The sequence below is a fragment of the Calliphora vicina genome, chromosome 5 (assembly GCF_958450345.1).
Source record: "Calliphora vicina chromosome 5, idCalVici1.1, whole genome shotgun sequence".
NCBI classification, from domain to species: domain Eukaryota; kingdom Metazoa; phylum Arthropoda; class Insecta; order Diptera; family Calliphoridae; genus Calliphora; species Calliphora vicina.
In genome coordinates this window covers 43,077,210-43,096,797 of record NC_088784.1, presented here as the reverse complement: position 1 = coordinate 43,096,797, position 19,588 = coordinate 43,077,210, and the positions used below count along the sequence as shown (strand labels likewise).

The 19,588-nt window shown below is 30.1% G+C and overlaps 2 protein-coding genes across 4 annotated transcripts in view; one reads left to right on the top strand and one right to left on the bottom strand.

The window, feature by feature from the left end:
- ttv (exostosin glycosyltransferase 1 ttv) overlaps positions 1-19,588 on the top strand; it is a 159,106-nt gene that overhangs the window by 97,652 nt on the left and 41,866 nt on the right. The window lies entirely within an intron of this gene.
- LamC (Lamin C) lies at positions 11,279-17,851 on the bottom strand. Of its 2 annotated transcripts, none has more exons than XM_065510606.1 (4): positions 17,181-17,851; positions 13,179-13,773; positions 12,268-13,106; positions 11,279-12,152 (listed from the first exon to the last, which is right to left on the bottom strand). In XM_065510606.1, exons 1-4 carry the CDS (start codon positions 17,573-17,575, stop codon positions 12,041-12,043), a joined length of 1,941 nt encoding a protein of 646 aa, XP_065366678.1. In that variant the 5' UTR covers positions 17,576-17,851; the 3' UTR covers positions 11,279-12,040. The 2 variants fall into 2 exon arrangements, with proteins under 2 accessions (XP_065366678.1, XP_065366679.1); XM_065510607.1 differs by having other exon boundaries at positions 12,351-13,106; positions 17,181-17,841.

The following is a 19,588-nucleotide window of genomic DNA, read 5'->3' as shown; positions in this document are numbered from 1 at the left end:
GTGTATGTGTGAAATTTAAACAAACGTTTTACAAAATGTGATTTTAAGGGGAAATTTTTAACCGTACGTATACTTGAGAAACTGTGTGTACATCTGGTGTGATTCTTTCCATGATGAATTGTCAATGACCTGAGATCTGTAAAAAAAACCAAATGAGAAAACAACTTCTAAAGTAATCACCCTATAACTAGTCCAACTGTTAAAAATCTATTGGAAAATGATCGAGTTTTTAGAATTTCCTCCTAACAATATGTGTCTCAAGTAGAAAATTTGTACACAGAGAAAACAAATTCGTGATAGCAACTTTGTGGCTACACAAATTTGGAAGGGGTAACAAAAGTTTGGTTGCTTCAAACCAAATTCAATTTAAGGTCACTGCAAAACAAATTACTGAGAATTAATTGGAAAATTTTATAATGCAAGACAATTGTCAAATATATTTAAACATTTAAGATTTTCTCTTTTGGATTTAATTAAGGATGCTTTTTGAATATCGGAAACAAAACAAATTTTTGTCGATAATTTGGTCAAAGTCTAATTATTTCACATCAGCTTTATATGGGAAACATGGGTGAAACGTAAAATTATTTTCTTTTTATTAGCAGATTTTTATAAAACTTCTAAGACATATTCCATGATGTCAGAATATTAAATTTCAGTAAAAAGTATCTTTTTCATGAACATGGGTAAAAAAAAGAGCAATAGTTTATATCCTATGTCTGATTGAAATGTTTGAAATATGAACTTTAAATTTTATCATTTTATGAACTTGGGGTCATAATTGGCAATATTTAGTTTTAGGATTCTTTTTGTTGGGTTAATTTCAATATTTCCCCCAATATCTATATAATATTTTAATGGAAAATATCAACTATTCAAAAATGTTACCTTAGACTACGGAGGTGTAATGGTTAACATTTTCTGATTTCATTAATTATTCCCAAAAATTCTTAAAGTTTACCTTTATTCTCGTATACATATATCCTTAATAAAAACCTAAAGAGCAATTCTTATTTTTTTTAATAAAATTTTAAAAAGTTTGGATTTTAAGTTTTCATTAGAAATGCAAAAATAGTCTTGTATTATAAAAATTTCCAAAAACTATTGAATTTGTTTCATAAATTTTTCATTAGAACTTCCATGGTTGAGGTTTTTCAAAAGTCGGTTTAACTACCGTATTTATTTTGAAAGTTTCATTTGTGCACTCCTCTAAATTCGACAGACATTTTCTTCCAATGACAAGTGACTGTGAACAATGTATTTAAATTTTGTCACAATGTATGATACAGAAAAAATATATTCAAGGATTCTGACTACAATAAGCTGTGGGATCTACTGGCCCGTCAATCACAAATGAATTAGCTTTTGAAATGAAATGCGGTTCATGATAATAAAATAGTTGGGAAGCGCTGATCTAAAGGAACTTAGGAAAAATCGAAAATGTGTCTGATAAAGTTTAAGATTATTTCAGTAACCAAATATGTCGTCCAAAAATGTTTCCTGGGTATAAACATAAATATGTATCACTGTATTTGTTAGTTGTGGAAATGTGAATAGTTGTTGTCGTAGGACCAATAATGTGAATATACAGAGTGGTCCAAGTTTCTTTTTAAAAATTATATTAACTTTATTATTGTAGCAAAACCATATATTCCCATTATTTATGAACCACGATTTCATTCATGTCGCTGCCGCGGCTGGCTTCACAGTAGCTTACCCTCTCTGTCCAATTTTCTAAGACTTTGTTGACGGTTTCTGGTTCTATCTAGCGAATGGCTCGGCCGATTTTATCCTTAAAGTTATGGATCGTTTCTTGACTATTCGTATAGGGTCAAATCGAAGCTCCGAGGCGGCCTATTGACATTGCCAAGACAACTGATAACACAATTAACGAACTTAGTGTGCGTGACATGATGATGTGCTGTCCTGCTGAAGCCAAAAATATTCCATTTTATTTCAAATAGAAATCGATCAGTGTCAAAATATGATTATTTAGTATTTGGACCACTCTGTTGATTTTATACTCCTTTATTGTTTTTTTTTTCTTTTTGAGTTTGAACAAACACTTTTTTGTTAGCTCTTCTTTCTATCGTTCTGCACATTACTTGCCATATTTGTTGTTTGTTTGAACAAGTGTTTTTGATGTTATTTGAGTTTTTTTTGGTAGGATTTGAAGTAAAAGTTTTTCTTTGTCAGAATGGCTGTCATATGACTTTTGGCCAACTATGCAGTGGCACAACAACGTGTTGCCAATCTCTAACTTTTTTCATATTTCGTTAAAGTGGATTCAACTTTTTTATAATAACCAGGGTAGCAATATCGTTTAATAACAAAAGTTTCATTACAAATTGACTAAATATTTTATAGTTGTGGTCATGGCTGTTGTATTTACATATATTTAAATAAATAGTACATGAATAATTATAAAGTTTTTATTATTAATAAATAGATTGGTTAGTCTTTGTATTGTAACCTTTAAATTTTAATTAAACTCTTGTGTATTTACCAGACACACAGAGTTCTATAAAAATGTTTAAATTTTAATTTATTTAAATTTTGTTCTATTTTAAATACCAAAAATAGAAACTCTGTTCTATAAATTAAAATTGTGGGTCAAAAATTAATAAAAAAAATTTATATTTTTTCATTTGAGCACAATTAGCGTACCCGTATATGTGAGAGAGTAATTTTAAACAAGTAAGAGAGCTATATTCGGCTGTGCCGAATCTTATACCAAATTATACTTCAAAATACAAATTTTAAATATTTTTAGGTAAACAAAATAATTTTTTCCAAAGTTGATTTTTTCTTTTTTTTGGAAAAAAAAAATTTTCGAATTGTTATTTTAATTTTTTTTTTAATTTAAAAAAAAAAATTTTGTGTTTTTAAATTTTTTTTGTAATAAAAAAAATCGGTTTAAAAATATTTTTTCCAATTTTGACCCATTGTAGATCCAACTTATATACGTCGTTGCAATAAAATATCTATTATTATATATCCATATTGTATATATTAATGACTTGGTAAACCAGCAATAGGTCAAAAATAGTGAAAAAATCGAGGTTGTCCTGGTTTTTTCCTCATATCTCAGCCATTTGTGGACCGATTTTGCTGGTTTTAAATAGGAAACTTCTCGAAAGCATGTCTGACAGAATTGTTAAAGATTTGGATCCCGAAGATATCTGGGGACTTTAGAAAATTTATTTAAACAGACAGACGGACATGGCTTAATCGACTCCGCTATCTATAAGGATCCAGAATATATATACTTTATAGGGTCGGAAATGAAAAATGTAGAAATTACAAACGGAATGACAAACTTATATATACCCTTCTCACGAAGGCACTACTTGGTATACTTTGGTATCGGGTATGGACCTTAAATTCCGTTTAAATAAAATTTTGAAAATGTAAAATTTGGGATTTGAGATTAGCATTAAATTGTATATGATGTTTTATGGGTTAACTATGTCACACAATGCTTATACAAAAACTGTTTTAATTGGAATTTTGTTTCAACATTAAATTTGGATAATTTTTGAACACAAATACACATAGATCGGAAACTCTCTTATCAAAGTCCTAACTCATTTGTCAAAATTCTAAGTGGTGAGAATGTATTACTAAAAACTATGTGAAAACTAAAACAACATTCCACTATGGCCGAAAAAACTCAAATAGTAGCATTTTCGAAAAAATTAATGCTTACAGAACTATATTTACTAAAACACTCATTTTATAATTTGATTGATACTAGGGTATTCAATCTATTAACCGATTAATTTTGGACGGTTAACTGTTCGAATAATTTAAAATTGCCGATTTTCAAATAACAAATAAACCGATTAATTTGTGTCGATTAATTCAATTCAATTCCATTTCAATTCAAATTTCAAATTAAAATTATATATTTTTTTTCGAACATCCAAGAAAAATGTTTAATAAGAATAACAACTGACATATTTAATTTATATGTATTTGAAACTTTGTTTGCATTTACATGTACAGAACTTAACGAAACTATCAAAAGAATTCAATATCTAAAACAATCCAAAAAAGACACCAATGTTGTAACAAAATTTGATATGCTTAGAAAAAAACTAAAAAAAACTGAGATATTGGATATTCTTTATCATGCTTTCGATTTCTCCAACATCTACAATCAGCGAGAGAGTTTTTTCCAAGTCAAGTTTTATTAAACCTAAAGAACAAAATATTTTAAAAGAAAAAAAATTAAATTATATTCTTTTTTAAAAGATTATTTCAGAATATCTCACTAAAATCCTAAAAAAAAATCAAATGTGTATACAAAAGGATCTCAAATAATATATTTGCTAATATTTTTTGGTTGAATTGTTTTGTTTGTTTTTTATGTTTTTGTACACAAAAATTATTGCTTCAGAATTATAACACGAATTAGAATAAATTTATAGATTATAAGCATTTTATCTCTAATTATGGGTTGTCAACATTCATTATTTGTATCTATCTTTCCAATATTTTGGCAATTGAACGCTATTAAATTTTTTTTAAAAATATCAAAAAAATGCGATATTGAAAAATCGCAAAATTTGGAAATTCACTATAGCCGCACTCGTATGTGTGATTATATTCAGTAATAGTTTTGTTTGTGAGTTTTTTTTCTAGTTTCCGTTCTATGTTTATTTCTATATGTCTATATATAGCATTCGATTTTTCTAAAATGTTCATCATTTGGTTTTGAGATGAAGGAGAACAATTTTCGTAATACCGAAAATCTAAAAAGTCGAATATAGGGATTACCCTAGTGTACATTCATGAGTTTAATAATACAATATAAGCATACTCATGTGTTCCTATAATATTGTTCAACTTTTGTTATATTTCCAAATATGAAAATCTCAAATCATGGTACAAATCTTAATAGCTTTTTTATGAATGCATGACAAATAAGTGTCTGACATATGTATAATACTTGTGTGTGTATTTGATTAACAGCAGTGTTAACATTTTTAGATCACACGCACTGTACCGATATACATACGGAAAGTAGGACTTACTGGACCCAAAGTTGAGGACATTTTGATTAGCTGTTTTAAAATATATTGGGGATTGAGAAATTCGACTATGACAGCAAAAAAAACATAAACTGAAACTTATTTCATGTTGTTGGGATTGAATGAGTTTGAAAGTACTTTTTATAATATAGTTACCTTTTTACCTTTTAAAAACGGTGGTTTATTTCCTTTAAATAAACCTAATTATTTTGATTGCAAATAAAAGTAGTTTAGTAGTTAAAGATTTTGTAACAACATTTCATTTATTTAAATTTATACAACAATCTTTTAATACACACACTTATATTAAACACTTTAAAGAATACAGTTGCTGTTAATTCTAACAGCGCCTATGATAAACTGAACTGACTGCCACCGCTGCCACTATTTATATACAGTGCCATCTTCCAGCTGTTTCATGAATTATCTTAACGGACAAAACTAGTATGTTCTATATCTAAAGCATTTATCAGCTTCAATGTTATTGTTGCCATACTTACAGACAATGTTAATACCCGCATGTTAAATTCATATCCTTAAAGCAACTTCGTAACAATATCGAAAACTTTTTCATTTTATAAACTTCGCTTCCTGCACATGGTTTAATTTTCGATCATAAACCTCGGACCAGTTAGCATTTAAAGTGTTCTTTAATAGACGCTTACTAGCTGTTAACAAGTATTACGCTATAATTTAGCACATGGCTGTGCATCCCTAAAATATGCCTACTTTATTTTTTTTTTTATTTATTTTTACTGTTCTTAACTTATTCCTTTGCACTTGAAGTTTGCTGTTGATGTTGAAAAAGGTTTTTTAACATTGTTGTGACAAGGGGAGCCAGCCCATGTGTAAGTACTTATTTTGTCCCTGTGGTCTTATTATTTGCAACTCTTCATAGCAGAACCCATACAACAACAACAAGAACAAAAACAACAAACATGTAGTACTTGAGTTTATCAATCTATTATCTATCACGATGAATGTTGAGGGCAAAGGCAAAGGATAACAGAGACACATAAAACCCTTGTACACAAACACAAAGCTTTTGTTGTATGAGATCCCTGTAATAAAGTCATAAACTCGAACTGACTAAAGAAGCATGAATGGAGTATCAAAATCGTAATGTTTTTCACTCACGTAGAAAATTGTTTTAAGCCTAAAGAGATCCTGGTTCTAGTACAAGAAGAAAACTAGAATGAATATGAAAAACCACAAACCTACAACAACATTTTTAAAATTGGGGAAACATTGTATTTTTTGTTTTGTTTGTAACACCGTGGGGTAAATAACAGATACATACATGGATATTAGAGTGGCTCTTACTAGTTAGATTTTCGATGCTCCCAAGGTCTTACATGTTTCTCCGTCGTCTAAACACCAAATGCGGCTATCGGGCTTACCGCTGTTTCTATTGTTACGTTTTTACCTATTAAAAATGGTGGTTTATTTCCATTAAATATACCGGATTTTTTTAATTGCAAATAAAAGCGATCAGTAGTTTGAAAATTGTAACAAATCATTATTTTTATACAAATACACACTTAAATTACACTAAATTTTGGTAGAGGAGACAAAAAAATATACGTGTATCTGCGTTTTGAAAGTTTACATCAGAATTTCATTTGAGGGGGGGTTAAAGTTTCCCAACTCTGCCACATTCTTATTGTTAATCGGCATAAGAAACTATGTGATCCTTACATTTTAGGTATAAAATATGTTCAGCAAATTTATGTAAAATGTTACAGAGAACATTTTTGTAGAATATGTTAACCCTCTAAATACTCAAGGCATGGGTCTTTTTTGTCCTTCTTTTAAAAAATAGCAAAAAACACCATTAAAACAGAGATTTAAGGGGTTAAAATGTTCCGCAGAAATATTATCCGTGAAATTTTACTATAAGTCCCTGAATACACTAAAACGGAAAACAACAAAAGAGAGCCTAGGGTTAATTTCGCATTTATTAAAATTTTATTTTAAAGTACCCCAAATATTTAGCATGAACAGCAGGATTCACAATGAACTAAATAGTTGCTGCTCGGACTACCAGAGTTTTCTAATGGAAAAACTAGAATGTTCTATTTCTACAATGATCAACAATTAAAGCAATTAAAAGCTATTTCACAGTTAATGTTGTTATACTTTCAAGTGTTTCATCAACATTCTTTATAAGTAGAAGATTCTACTGATGGAAAGGTTTATAAACAGGATGAATGTTGCAAGCAGGCATACAGTTAAATTCAAATACATAATACAATTAACAATATCAATTGGGACAACGTGTTTAATTTGGTTTGTTTAATTCATTATTAATGTGTTATATCTAATTAGAAAGACAAGTTTAAAAAATATATTTTGTATGTCAATTGTTTAAAAACTGTATCTAATTGAACAAATGAACTTTATGAATCGGAATGCGATGAAACCAAATGCAAATGAAAGGTGACGTTTTTGGGGTCGAATAATCCATTTTTAATATTTATTTTTACCTAAAACGCAAGCTAGATGGATTTAAAGATTTAGACTTATTCTGAATGCAGGATATTTTTTATATGAAATCCAGTGCCATTCATATGTTAACGTTTTGTCCGTGTGATTTCATTTATAATAGTTTTTTAGTACTTAATTTGTTAAACGAATGTTATTTTTTTTAGATTATATTTTGTCAGTCGTTTAAAGTCCAATTTGTTGAGCTTTCAGTCTAAATTTGACAATGTTCTGTGATCCTGCTTATTAATTGCTAAATTTGTGATGGATATAGATTTTTGAAAATTTAAATTTTCTGATACTTGATTTAATTTAACATATTAATTAGTTTTTAATTGATAATTTCTCAAAAATATTTCTCCGAAATTATTCCCGTCGTGTAAATTTTCTTACGTCCCTTTTTTTAAACATATATACATATTTGTACATCCCTAAAAAACACCCGCATGTGACAATGCCGCAGCCTACAGTTTCGAAATTTAGAGAGTGAACATATAATAAAAGCAACAACATAAATGTTGCTAAACAAAAGTGAAGGGAAGCAAAAACCGTCTGAACAATAAACACGATTTTGGTTTTTGTGGTAAAACTCCTTCCCGTATACATACTTCTAAACCTTGTATGATTTGAAGAAATTTACATTTTTATATTGTTATTTCTCATCCTATACCACACAACCAAAAGCAAGAAAAGTACCGTGAACAATATGTACCTATTATATGATGACTTATCAACCATGCCAACCCACCCTCAAAAAATAAATAAAATTTGGCTATCCGGTCGTAGGTATAAATAAGAATGTATGTCTTCACTTCATAACAATAAATTTGACATTTAACGTTTGAAAATAATATTATTTTGCGATTAAATGTTGTTTTTATTTTCGTTGGAACTGCGATAGTAATAACGCGGTAATCTAATTGTATTGAATAAGTTTTCCTGGAAAAGTAGCTATATAGATCTTTATTATACATACATATGAAACCGACCTTCTTAACTATTTATGATTTTGACAAAACAGCTAATAATTTTGTGTTAATGACGCTACTAGCAACATAATTGCAAAATTCACGGTTTATATCTCTATTTTTTATAGTTTCCTATAGTTGCAAAATATTGAAACGAACAAGAGTTTTTTCTCCTCTTTTTAATTTTTTACCACAAATTTCAACTTTTGGATTTAGAGTTGTATGAATGAAATGCTCAGCAGATATTGAGAAGCAATATTTTTATATGCGTTTTTACTTAATCACAAATTTAAACATGGTTAAAAACTGATATAATTACACTTCGTGTAAGACATATATCTCGGGCTCATAAGGACCGTAGCATTAGTTATAATAACACAGGGCAACAAAATCGAAAAAATTGTTGGAGGCTTTTTAAACCACTACACAATTTTTGATGCATCATGGTTACCTAAGTACAAAAATGGTAAAATTTTTGGAATTCTATGGATAGATTTTTTTTCTAAAATTGTGAATTTTTTTAGATGTTTCTCCACATAATTTATGATAACTCAAAAAGAGTTAGTTCGATATTATTGAACTAAACTTAAAAAATTCAAATTTACATAATTGTGAATAAATTCGAAAAGAATCAATCGATTTTTATCTTCGATATCTCATTTTGTTGCTATTCTATGCCGCTTTGCAACAAAGTAATAAACCTGAACAAGTTCTGCCGTTTTCGATTTTTCATGAGTTTTATAAAACACAAAAATTTGCTATTTTCACGTATAAAAAATATTTTTGGCTTCAATTTGTTATTATAACTCCGTAACTACTGAGCCGATTAAAACGCAATATATAAACAGAATAAAGGTTATGTGAATTTGAACTTTTCTAAGTTTTCCTCAATAATATTGAACAAACCCTTTTTGAGCTATCATAAATTATGTGGAGAAAACTCTAAAAAAATTCACAATTTTACAAAAAAAATGTCTCAATAGAATTTAAAGTTTGGACCATATTTGTACTATTGGAACCACAATACATCAAAATTGTGTAATGGTTTAAAAAGCCTCTAAAATTTTTTCGATTTTGTTGTACTGTGTAATTGATATGTTGACTAATGATCTGACGTTAGTTTCGAATTGGTAAAGTGAGAATTACATTGGCATTAAACCACATAAGCTCAGGCTAAAGTTATCGTTCGAATACTGATTCTTGTTTACCTGGCACACATTTGGATGGCTATGAAGTTACACTATCTGATAGAATAACATTGCCTTGGTAGATTGGGTCCATACATTTTCTACTCATATTAATAACACTATACGAAAGTTTATTTAAAATATCTAGTAAGATACAGTTTTTAGACCAAATCCGTAAATCACTTTAACGTTCATAAATCTGATAAAAATGTTGGTATACACATAAAATTCAACATAAATAACTTTCACATATACATAAACTACTACATAGCTCCCATATAAGGCCCACTTCGAAAATTACTCACGAATATAAATTATTGAATTTTTTAAAGGAAAATGTTACTTAGTGTAGGGTATTATATGGTTGGGCTTGACTGACCATACTTTCTTACTTGTTATTTAAGGAAATTTGAAGATATTTATGGGAAAATGCTTGGTGATAATAATAAAAAAAACATATGGAAAAATCGTACGTTCGCGACCCGTACGTTCTATACCGGTACATAAGCCAATTAAACAAAAACTAATAGAGATATTTTGTTGTGAAAATACCGGATAGAGACCTACATTAATACACTTTTAAAATAAATTAATCGCTTTTAAATATTCCGTTCCATTTCGCAGATTTTTACATTTCACTACTGTCAGCCAAAGTTGACTTCTATTTTGCGTACGTACGTTACCACATGTTTATAACTATCATTATGAAAACTTAAAGTCGATGGAATCCATCTTTTGCACTAAACATAGAGCTACCTACCAAAATGCTATCGAATCGCAAAAAGCTAGGAAAAGTTTCTTTTCTATATTCTGTGGACATTAAAAGCGTACGAACTTACGTTCGTGACCCCATATACAATTTGTTATTAAAAAAAACAAAATAATATTACATAATATTGTCATAAGTAATTTAATCGAAGGACTAATTAGTGGAACCCATAGAAAATCTATGTATAATACCAAAGGTTCCATTTTCGAAATCAAATTATATGCTATCCCTTAAATATTCCGTTAATGAATTCATTAATTAATTCGTTTGAACTTCAAATGTATTGAATTCATTCCTTTGAATATGTATTCTTTAAAGAATTAATTCCTTATTGAAGCATTAAAATTTTCATTAATTCAAATCCATTACAAATTAGCAAATAAAAATCTTAATAAAATTAGTTCAATTCAAATCTATTACAAAAAGGTTTTAGACCCTTTTTTTAATAATTTTGTAAATGATTAAAATCTATACAAAAACAAAACTGAACAAAGAAAAAATATTTTCAATTAAATTTGTATTCGATTTCAATTAATTCAACGATGAATTAATTATATTTAAAAAATAAATAATGAATTTAAATATTCAGATGTTGGGAATGGATTTATGGAATGAATAGCTAATTTGTTTTAATTCCGAATTAAGATTTTGGGAAATTAAGATCAAATTGAATTAATAAATTCTATGCTCTGTATAAAACTACGTAGATTTTTTTGTGTATATCAAAAATTTTAAACTCTTCTTCTTCTTAGTTTATCTGAGCAAGGTTTCAAATCTTAATAATCAATCCAAGCAAAATGGATACATAGCAAAAACATAAATAAAAACTCAAAATTTTAATTATTTTCAAAGAAATTTTATTATTAATATTTTTTTATTAGAATATTTTAACATGTAAATGCAGTTTAAATACACTTTTTTCAAACAAATTTAACCAAAATCTTATTTGTGTGAGTTAAAAGTAAATTTTAAACACTTTGAATCCTAAAGTCTCACACACACTAAACGATTTTTTCTATGGTTTTTGTTGCATTGAACTTTCTTTGTGTCCGTCAGATAAAAAAAAAATAAATTATGGACGAAAATTATTATAATAATTATATGTATGTATACAAAAAAAAAATACATTTTAAATTATAAAAAAATAAACATTTATTTTATACTTACGCCTTTTAAAGAATACCTAGTATTCTTATTTACACTTTTGAGTTTAACAAAAAAAAATAAAAATAATAGAATAACCGACTTTACAAGAACAAAATCCTTAAAGATTTACGAAGGAAAGAATAAGTCAAGAATAAAAAATATTTAAAGTACAAAAGTCTCATGATATGTACGAGTATCTGAGTAAAACAGAAGGAAATTTGTATAGAATCCTTTGTTTTGGGAGGATTTGCTGAGAACGGAGATAATGTAGAGAGCACCATCTCCATTGCGGCATAATTAGACACTGTGTCAGTCCGTTAGTCCATTCCTTATACTATGGATTTGTATTTGTAGATTGTTTTTTAAGTTGTCTGTCTGACTGCCAGCTGTAGACATCTGACAATTTATCTAGATAATGATGAGCTTAGAAGAGCAAAGAGAACAGACTCCTTACGCCTGTTGATGTGGCACCGGAACCGAGTGTGAATCCACTGCCGGTTTGTCTGTGTCTGGATGCGTGACTGGAAATGTTTGAACGAACACGCTCGTAGCTGGCAACATCCTGTGAGAGTTAACAATTCCAAAAAAAAAATTCCAGGGGTTGGGTGAAGGAAGATAGAAAAGAAAGAAAATTATTTTCGATTAATGTAAAATGAAATGAATTTAATGGACATAACTGATCTAGTATAAATTCTAGTTGTTGACAGTGACGACAAATTCTACATTTGCCACAAGTGTTGTAAATCGACAATATTCTCACCTCTTTGTCGGCATTAGACAAAACACTGCGCATGGAGTCAGCGATAGGCCATTTCTTCTTCATCACCAAATTGGTGGGGGGTTCATGACTAACACCAGCATCCACGGACCAGATAGATACAGTTTGGCCGGCTGTGATTTTGGTACCGCGTGTAAATTTGAAGGCCAACTCTTCTTCACCAGCAATGCGGGTTAACTGCCAACCGGTAAGACTGATTTCATCGGTGCCCTTATTGTGCAATTTAATGTAGCGACCTTCGCTGTCGGCTTCCAAGATTTGTAAATCACCTTTGGCAGCTGAGTTGACAGTAAAGTCAGCCAAGCTACGGTCTTCGGATTCATCGATAACAGTGCGGCGGCGTTTAACGGCGCTGCTGCTAGTGCTACCGCCTGCACCAGGAGTAGCTGAACGGCGACCACTGGGGGTAATACGTCCAGAGCGGTAAGCTGAGCTTGTGCTCACCGACAAATGAGTGCCATTGGAGTAACCAGAATCGGCATGTGCGCTGCTGCCGCTAGTGTTGGGACGACCAGGCGAGGTAATGTTAAGGCGACACTCTTCACCACCCAACAATTTGTCGTAGGCGGCAATTTCCAAATCCAAAGACACCTTAATGTCCATGAGATCTTGGTATTCCTGCAATTGCTGAGCCATCTCATCACGCATGCGTTGTAGTTCTGCCTCCAACGACGCAATGTATTGATTGTGGCGAGCACGTTCGCTATCCAAAAGATTCTCCAATTCACGAATGCGAGCCTAAAATTTAAACATAGACAGAAACCATTGTTAAATATGTGTTTTCGAGAGAATCATAGCAGAAAAACTTACATTCAAACCAGAATTGGTATTTTCCAATTCTTCGATTCTGGCGTTCAAACCATCGATCTTTGTACGCATAATACGAACTTCCTCGGTGGCATGAGCTGAAGAATTGGCAGCACGATTTGCTGCAGCCTGGAGATTCTTAATTTCATTGTCATATAGCATTTCAATTTCTTCGCGGTTGGCACGCATCTGAGACTCGTACTGATCGCGCAATTCCTGCAATGATTGTTGCAATTTAGCCTCATACTCCTTCGAGAGACGACCATCGATTTCGCTGATTTCGATTTGGCGACGGGAACGAGTTTCAGAAAGTTCTTGCACGTGAATTTGATCCTTAAAACTGAGCTCTTCACGCAAGCTTTGGTTTTGATTTTCCAAATCAACGCGTGCCAAAGTCTCAGCTTCGAGTTGTTTGCGCAATTCATCCAACTGCTTAAGCAAGCGAGCATTCTCGGCAGCCAAATCCTTGGCTTGATCTTCAGCCTTCTTGCGATCCACTAAAGCGGCGTTATATTTGCCATTGATTTCATTGTAACGAGATTCATAAACACGGGCACTGTTCTCAGCAATACCACATTCCTTGGTCTTTTTATCAAGTCTAATAAAAGAAAAAATAAATTTATACACCGTTAGCTTAACATTTTCCAGATAAAATCTTAATTTTTTAATGGCAACAAAACAAAATATGGATTAATGGATGGTTGTAAATATTTGTATGCAAATCACATAGAAATTTCACGAATATTTTATGGTCGTGCTGATGTCAGCTTCAAATTATGATCAAGTTTTATGCTAACTTGAAACGTGTTTTTTGTTCGAGAAAATATGATTGTGTATGAACTCTAAAATGTAAAAAAAAATAAAAATACTCAAATGTTTATTTAAATAGTTATGAGGTAGTTGTTATTGAAGAAATACCAATTTATTTTTAAACCAACCAAAAGTTTTTTGTTCTATTTTGATTTAGAATTCATTAGCATTTCGTAGCCGTTTGGACATTTGAAAATATTTTAGCATAATTTATGATCTTTTTGGGTAATTATTTATCTTTTCATTCCCCAATGACGTTGCCATACACATTTAATGATCATTAGAATGGAAAATGATGGAAATATTGTGTGTTCATTGTCATATTTTTGAAATGATTATGAAAATAAACTCATTATAAAAATAACATCGGTAGATTTATAGTATAAACGAGGGAATACGTTTTTATGCGAACTATTTTGTTGACTGTACCGTACTCTCTCTCTCTCTCTCTCTATATCTCACTTTGTGATTAACAGGTATTCGCAAAATTTATTTTAATCGTTTACTCGTCGTCCGTAATATATTTCTGTGTGCCTGCAAATGTTTTAAATGTTAACAATGTTGATTTAGAAATAAATTTCCATTCTAGCCATTATGTTAAAAGTAATGGAAGATAAATGAGATGTTTAAATTCAGACCATTATTTAAAAGTTAACACCCATTTTCTCAATCTCTGGTTATTTTTTATCGTGACGATAAACTGACAGTTCTCATACAAAAAAAATGTTAATCGGAGGTTTATCGTTACGAAAAACGATAACAACATATTGAGAAATGGGGGTAAAGATTTAACATACAGAATATCAATCATGACTTCATTACCTTTTTCTTTTGAGAATGTCAAAAGTACAGTAAAAATCAGATTTTTAGCGAATTCTGTAGTTGTTAATAGAGTTTTTAATCAACAAAATCAAATGGATTTCAAAATATCCAAATTAAAAAAGCACTTTATATTACTTTTAACTCGATATATGCAATGATTTAGTACTTTCTATCGTAAAAAGTATTCATTGCTTAGAGTTCAATACCGATTAAAAATATCAAAATTACATATGTGTACTGTAGCTAATACAATTAATTGTAACTCAATAGCTTGCTACAAGCCCTCAAAGGGTTAAATAATATTGTTGTTTATTTGTTCATTAACAAATATTTAAATTTACTTTTTAACTTTGCTAATATTTAAAAAAAAAAAACAAGAGAACAGAACAGAAAAAGAAACGGCAAAGTAGAATGTAGCAATTAATGAAATATAACTAAAAGAGATTAAAATAAATATTCAAGGCTGCATTGTCATGTGCGTTTCCATGCCGGCAGTTCAAAATTGTTCTAAATTTACTCAAATCTCAAAATGTTCATCTCTCGACATTCGTCATCAACTGGTGTTGATTTGTTCGCTAGCTTTGGTTTGGCGGGGGGTAAGGCGTGTAATATTTGTCTTTGATCTTTGAGAAACAAACATTTGAATTGATAAGAAGAAACATATTATTAATGCGCTTGTTTGTCTGTTGGTGGGACTGTCCCTCATTTTAATTTATTTGAGTTTTTTTTTTTTGAAAGAATACGCATTAATTTCCAAGGCATTACGCGTACTACGACGCACATTGTTTATTTTTATTTGTCTGACATCATGCTCAAGCAACCAACAAAACAAACAACCCTTTGAAATTGTTTTTTTTTTTTCTTCATATTTACCATAAATGCTGCTGCGAGCGACCTTGTGGTGAATATTTGATAATGCCACCAAAATTGTTTCATTTGTTAACGATCGAATGTGGGATATATTTAAACATTTTTGAAGTAAACTAATGACTAAAAACCTGTATAATTAAAGTTAAACCATTTGAAAATTGTTTGAGGTTTGGAACCAGTTGTCACCTCAAACAAATACAATTCACATTAACAAATAAACACATCTGACTTATCGTCTACTTTCTATACTTATTGCATACCTATGTATGTATATGAAATTGTATTTGAGTTTCTAACAACTTAAATAAACTGAATCTGATTTCTATTTTGCTCCCTCTCTATTTTTAGTGCAATATTCTTTCTGTATTGCCAAGAGTTTAGGTATTAATGCTATGATCGAACAATTCTTATTGAGATGATCATTTTCGAACAACCGAACAAATGTTTCAAATGTGACTGACCCATCAGTTTGGTATTGAAATGACAAAAATCAGACTCAAGTTGAGTTATTTTGATCAAGGAAATTAAAAAAAAAGAAAAAATCTATTCTAATAAAGTTTTCATACGCACTACATATTTCCTGTATGAGTATATCTCTTAATGCAAATTTTGCAGTCTCAAATTAGACATGTAAATAAACTTGAAAAACAAAAACAAAACCATGTGTCATTAATACGCCGAATTCTCTATTTGACTATATACTACCCTGCCCTGGCTCCTCATCATTGTTTATAACGATTTTGCGTGTTTATTCTGCATATTCGTTTACGTTGAGTTTGTGAAAGGGAGAAAAAGCAAGAGAAGAAAACGTTAAAAGAGGAATTAAAAAATACACGCGAACTAATAAATACCGAATGACATCATTGCCAGTCAATGTTTTCTTGCTTGTTTTCTTTTGTATACATACGTGAATGTATGTGTGTTACTCAAAAACTCTTATTATAAATATTTCGTTTGTTGTTGTTTTTGTAGTTGTTAGTTATTGGTTTAATTTTGGAGAGATGCGGATTACGAGCATGTAACAAATAAAAATATGACATCATAATGTGAAATAGCAAATTTGTGTTGTATCCATATGTTTGTTTCTTTGGCGTTTGTTTGTAATCTAATAACAACAAAAAAAGCCCTTCAAACACAAACAAGTATGGAAAAATGTTGGTAATGGAATTTGTAAAACGGACAAAAAACAACAAAATTAAGTAAATGATGTGGGTGGCGTTGCCATTGAAAACGATTGTTTACCCTAATGGCCCAATTACTAACAACGGGACATATTGGACACCACTAGGCTACCTTCAAACCAAGGCAGCATTATGGTAATGATGACAATGATGTAATTTAAAAAAAACTCTTGTTTGTTTACCATTTCAACAACAAAACTAAAGTGTGTGGTTGCCAGTGCCACAGCTATAGATGATTTTCGATTATTGGTAAAAAAGTTAAGAAATGTTAGATATGAGCTAAAAAAAATGTGTAATGAAATTGCTGTTAGGCCATACATACTTTTGTTTCAGATCGTCATTCTCCTCCCACAAACGTTTAATATCGATTTCCAATTTGGCCTTTTCGCGAGATGTATCATCGAGCAATTTGCGGGCGGCCGACAATTCTTTTTCATAAAGGGCCTTGATATTGGACACTTCACGGTTGACTGTATCTTGAGCCAATTGCAGTTCTTGGGTCAAGCGATTGTTCTCATTTTCCAAATGACGCATGCGATCGATGTAGCAGGCCAAACGATCGTTCAAATGTTGCAATTCTTCTTTCTCCTGCAGACGACTGGTACGTGTTGGACTAGTAGGACTGGTCGCGCCAAGACGAGAACCTCCGGCCACAGGGGTAGAGGTTGAGGCGCGAGACACGCGTGTCGTGGCCAATGTTACACGTTTTTGAGACATTTCTAGACAATTGTTTTATTACGTTCAATTGAGGGGTGTGTAGGTTAATATAAAGGAATTTAAGTACTATGTATTTTATAATACTTAAATATAACAACAACAATTTCGTTGTTTGTTTATATTTTATTTTGTATTTGTAATTTATTAATTTTCTTGCGTTACTCTACTTTTGTTTAAATTGATTTTTTTTTGTATTCTTTTTAATTAAATCTTTAAAGATTTTGTACTTTTTAGAACACGTCTGTTTAGTTTGACTTCAAATATTAAACTAAACATTTAACCTTTGTGATATTAAAAATGAAATCATCATCATCGCCGAAGTTGTACTACTACTACTAGTACTCGCCGTAGACGTAGACGAAAAAATTAAGTTGTCGTTTGTTAAGTTTACGTTTTCTTTTTGCTTATTCGGCTCTCATTCGTTGCCGCCGTCGTTGAATGTTGTTTTCATTCATATTGTTGTTAATTTATTTTGCTCATTTGATTCGTTTATTATTTTTGTATTGTATTTTGGCATTTAGTTTTTGTTTTGAATTTGTTTGTATCTTGCTCCATTTTCGTGTTTGTGTGTTACATTGTCGCAATTGTTTGAGTTTTCTTTCGTTTATTACCATATTTCACGCTCTCTCTCTTTCTGTGTCTCTTTCTGCATTACAAATTCGTGTATGTGTGTAATTTATTGTCATTTATAAACAATACTAAGCTCCCTAAGAACACATTTCCTACTACCAATTAATGTTAATTACCAGGGCTAGTTTTTCAGTTTTGTTGCTTGAAAAGTAAGTTTTGGTATATTTTACGATATATCTGGACTATAACTTCTTTAAAGAAAGTATTACTTTTAACTCTACATCACATGTTTTGACTTCCACCATTATTGTATTCCAGATATCCGAAAACAATTATTTACTTTGTATGGGAGGTGTCAATCCAACTGTGGAACTTTATGCGCTAATAAAAAATTGATTCGTATAAAGTTTGAAGTCTGTCACAATTAAAGTTTGACAGTTATTCGAAAATAAATTTTTACTTTGTACATACAGTGAGTGTCACTCAAAATCGTACAACATATTTTTTTTTAAATATTATGAAATTATACAGGCAATAATAGGTGATTATATAAAAAATTAAAAGTCATTTTATTAATTGGAACAAAAAATATGTATTTCAACAAAAAAGTTAACAAAACCTCAATTCCTTAAAAAAATATTGATGAAAATTAAAGAACATCACAAAATTCATATTTCACTTAAATTCGTACAATTATATTAAATTGCAATTAAAACTTTAAAAATTAAAAAAATGTTATGCCTGTAGGATTTTAAATGAAGCGTTAATATTCTGGGCACTGACAGTGTTACCCAATTTTGTTATTTGCAGATAAGCGCAATTAAAATTATACCATATTTTCTGATAGCTAATAGCACACACAATATAAAAATAGCATTTTAAATTATTTCCAAAACATCAACTTTCTAAAACTAATGAATAAAATTTTACTACGATGGTGTACGATTTTAAGTGACATTCACTGTATATACAATTTCGCCCATTTTCAACCAAAATGCTTACGGTGTCACGGACACTTGAAATTTCAAAATAAAAAGTAGTCTTCCAGATATAGAGAAAGAAGATCGGTGCAGTGGTTTACGCTCTTATAAGTTACAAACAAATACATTCATTTTTATACGTATATATGGATATTTATATAATTAATTTATACTTTTGATTTTGACTTATGCTATGCATATCCAGCGTTATTCTTATAACATATCTGTGTACATATTTTCCAGTTTTTTGAGCTTTTTTTGCTTATTGATTTTTAATTTTGTTGTGCATATTTAAACTTGCCCTGTCAATTAAACACTACATAGTGTGTTTATAACAAATTAATAATAAGAAAAAAACAAATTAATGTTTCTATTTCTTGTATTTTTTTATTTTGTTTACATTCCTTAATATTCTTCAACTTAACTGACGTCATTATTCCCCAATCCAATTTGTTAATGGATT

Coding starts and splice junctions, on each gene's coding strand:
- LamC (XM_065510606.1), bottom strand. CDS start 17,575: ATGTCTCAAAAACGTGTAACATTGGCCACGACACGCGTGTCTCGCGCC. Junction 13,774..17,180: donor AATGACGATCTGAAACAAAA/GTATGTATGGCC, acceptor TTCTTTTATTAG/ACTTGATAAAAAGACCAAGG. Junction 12,153..12,267: donor CTAGAATTTATACTAGATCA/GTTATGTCCATT, acceptor TAACTCTCACAG/GATGTTGCCAGCTACGAGCG.